Source organism: Zerene cesonia, chromosome 3 (assembly GCF_012273895.1).
Source record: "Zerene cesonia ecotype Mississippi chromosome 3, Zerene_cesonia_1.1, whole genome shotgun sequence".
Taxonomy (NCBI): domain Eukaryota; kingdom Metazoa; phylum Arthropoda; class Insecta; order Lepidoptera; family Pieridae; genus Zerene; species Zerene cesonia.
The window spans coordinates 2867188-2870325 of NC_052104.1; the positions used below are offsets into that span (position 1 = coordinate 2867188).

The following is a 3138-nucleotide window of genomic DNA, read 5'->3' on the forward strand; positions in this document are numbered from 1 at the left end:
CTGCTGGGACTCAGGCCTCCTATGAGGGTTCAGGCCATAATCCACCACGCTGGCCAAGTGCGGGTTGGCAGATGTCACATGCCGTCGAACTTTTAATTCTTGGACATGCCGGTTTCCTCACGATGTTTTCCTTCACCGTTGAAGCAGTGGTGATGTTATCTACATGCGCAGATAAATTGAAAAATCAAATTATTTCCTGCGCGCTCGGCCGGTCTCGAACCCCGACTTATCGATTTTGAAGTCCGAGGTCCTCACCACTGAGCCACCACTACTTTTATTATATATTGGAAGTCAGCGATGCATTTGTAGAATGCATAGAGACGTAAGGGCTGCAATAGACGTTACGCCACTACAAATGTTCATGGGCGGTGGTAGCGCTTACCCTCAGGCGACCCACCAGTTTCATTGCCGACGGTGACATAAAATATATATATATATATATATATATATATATATATATAGCAGCTAAAAGATCGACAGGTTGCTTATGCGACATTCATCATAAAGACTTTCCCCAATAAATATATTATAATGTATTCGTAGGACTGGGCTACATTGTAGACTACATGTTCTCTGATATCTATATCGAATATGGTTTAATTGGTATTAGTGTATACCTCTTATATTTGTCTCTCTTTCAGGTAAGTTTACAATAAATCCTTTGAACAAGTTCGATGTCTATTGCGATTTCAATAAAGGTCGCATATGCCTTTTAACAGACAACGAACCACGGACGGAGATTAAAGAATATCACTTTTTAGGGAAACCTTTTTTACTAAGCGAAGTTGGATTTAAAGCGAATACATTATATGGCGTGAGTATTTAATTGAATATTTAGTTTGTTATTAGGCATTGATAATGCTATCAATACAGTTCTAACAGGATACCCAACTCCTTATTACACTGTCGACATAATTGGAATTTATATTTTTATTCATATAAAAATTAATTGTGAATATCGTTTTTGAACATAGTTTCTTATTATATTGGGGCCTTTCCAGCTGCTTACGGTGTGCGTAAGTGCCAATGTCTTCTGTAAAATCAACGAATTTTTTTTTACAATTTGTAATTTAGACGTTATCTAAAGTGTTATTTTTGTTTTAGTTAACACTACCCCAACTAGCATACCTAAATTCATGGACTGTGGGTGGCTTTGAGAAGATTAGAATCTACTGTAACGATACTGTAGTACATTCAGAAGAGACTCCAGATATGTCTATGCAATTGCTGCTTTGGAATGATAATTTGATTGGTCCAAGTCCATCTCCTCACACTCCATATTATTATAAGGTTACCAAAGACTTGTGCAAGGTATGTATTCAAATCAAAATGAAAATAAACTAATCATAATATTTATGATATTTTTAGTCTTAGCCGATGTTATGTATGTGGGTGTAGAATTTTAAATACAGATTATAATCTAACTCTCTTGTAAATGTCGATAAATTTTGATCAGTAACATTTGCTTGTATTTTGCGCATTATTTTTCTTAGATTTGTTATGCAAATTCATCGCAGATATCAATGCTAATTTACTTTTCCCAAAGTTGGTTGGATGCATGTTGAATGTCGACTACCTTCTTTTTTTAATGAGGAAATCTTGCATAAGATACCCATGGCTCCCGGCGATGGAGCTGTGTGTAATGTCAGATTCCACAATTGTCGACAGATGACAATGTTATAATGACAAATATATAAAATGTATAAACAGTATTCAGCATTAATGAATATCCATATACCCTTTTGTAGGTACTATAGTACAAAGTGGATGAAGGGTTAATGAAACTGAACTTTGCAATATATTAGGAGGCCATGCTGCCTAGTATTAAAGAACTATTATTGGGAATCCTTAATTATAAAATATGCGTAATAAATCTATTATCATAATAACGTATTCCATTAAAGATTACATAATTTAGAAATGTATGTGGGATAAAAAAAACATTATGTTGATATTATTCATTCAATTTGATTTTGTTATCGTTATTTCAGGATAAAGAAAAGTATGCGGATGTAGAAGTGTCATCAGACACCAATACGCGTTTACCAGTTATAGATTTTTATATCAGAGACCCGAAGAAATCCGCTTCAATATCTCTACAGCTGTTGGAACTTTGTTTTAACTTCGTATTACCTGAATCTGAATCCTGAATCTTTACTATAAGTTTATAACTTCATCGATATAACTGGAAACACGATTTCCCGCCGTTATTTTAAAGGAAGATTATATTTTGAGTTTCTGTAATGTCAATTCAAGTACAGCGTCGTAACCTTTTACCGTTTATAGTGTGTTAAGTTTATATGTACATTATTATTTTAGATATTCATGTAATAAATAATGTTAAAAATACCGCTGTGGAATTACACAACTTGTTTCCACCATCGCCATTCCTCCATCGGTCGTCAGGCACAGACCACTTTATGGTGGACGTTCCATGTACCCGAGCTAATCGGTTCGACTCTACATGCTTCATTCGAACCACAAGGGACTGGAACATGCTTCCTGAGTCTATATTTCCTGACGGGTATAATCTAGGGTCCTCAAAGGTACCAAAGTTGTACAGGTATCTTCTAGGGAAGCGCGCTCCATCTTGGACTACATCTAGGCTTATCAGCTGGCGAGGCGAGGTAGTCAAGCGCTTCCCTATCACAAAAAAAAATAAAAATAATGTTGCTTAAGTATATAGTAAATGTAGATCTATCGGAAAATTAGTTACGCTTTATGGAGCATCCCAGTTATTCTCTTGATGATCCAACATTGATTCTGGGTATATTATGCGCTTCTTTTCTGAAGATGTTTTCTAATAAAAACGTAGTTGGATTTATTTGTACTTTTGATATTCTGATTATATAACGTTATTGGTTACATAAACAAGAATTGCTCGCTTAAATAGTGAATAAATTACTCTTTATATAATTGAGTGACGTTTTATTTTATACCCGGGTAATGTAATTTTTATTAATCAATGTATGTTTGTACTCAAATCGAATATAATATTATAATTACAAGTAATATACTTAAACAAAATAAAAAGTAAATGAACCTTTTTTTACTACATATTTATTCCAAGTAACACTACGATTTGAACGATGACAAAAATAATCATTTTAGCAAAAACCTAATCCTCCTTCGAATTGT

At 34.3% G+C, this 3138-nt stretch overlaps 1 protein-coding gene across 3 annotated transcripts in view; it reads left to right on the forward strand.

Annotated features, from left to right (window-relative positions):
- LOC119839486 (collagen alpha-2(XI) chain-like) overlaps positions 1–2911 on the forward strand; it is a 7462-nt gene extending 4551 nt beyond the window's left edge. The window contains exons 9-11 of one of the 3 annotated variants that reach the window (XM_038365773.1): positions 720–814; positions 1105–1311; positions 1992–2911. In XM_038365773.1, coding sequence (XP_038221701.1) covers positions 720–814; positions 1105–1311; positions 1992–2150 — 461 coding nt within the window. In that variant the 3' untranslated portion in view covers positions 2151–2911. Of the gene's footprint in view, positions 1–641; positions 815–1104; positions 1312–1991 lie in introns of all 3 variants that reach the window. The other 2 variants (XM_038365775.1, XM_038365772.1) reach the window with 2 other exon arrangements.
- The last annotated feature ends 227 nt before the right edge of the window (positions 2912–3138 follow it).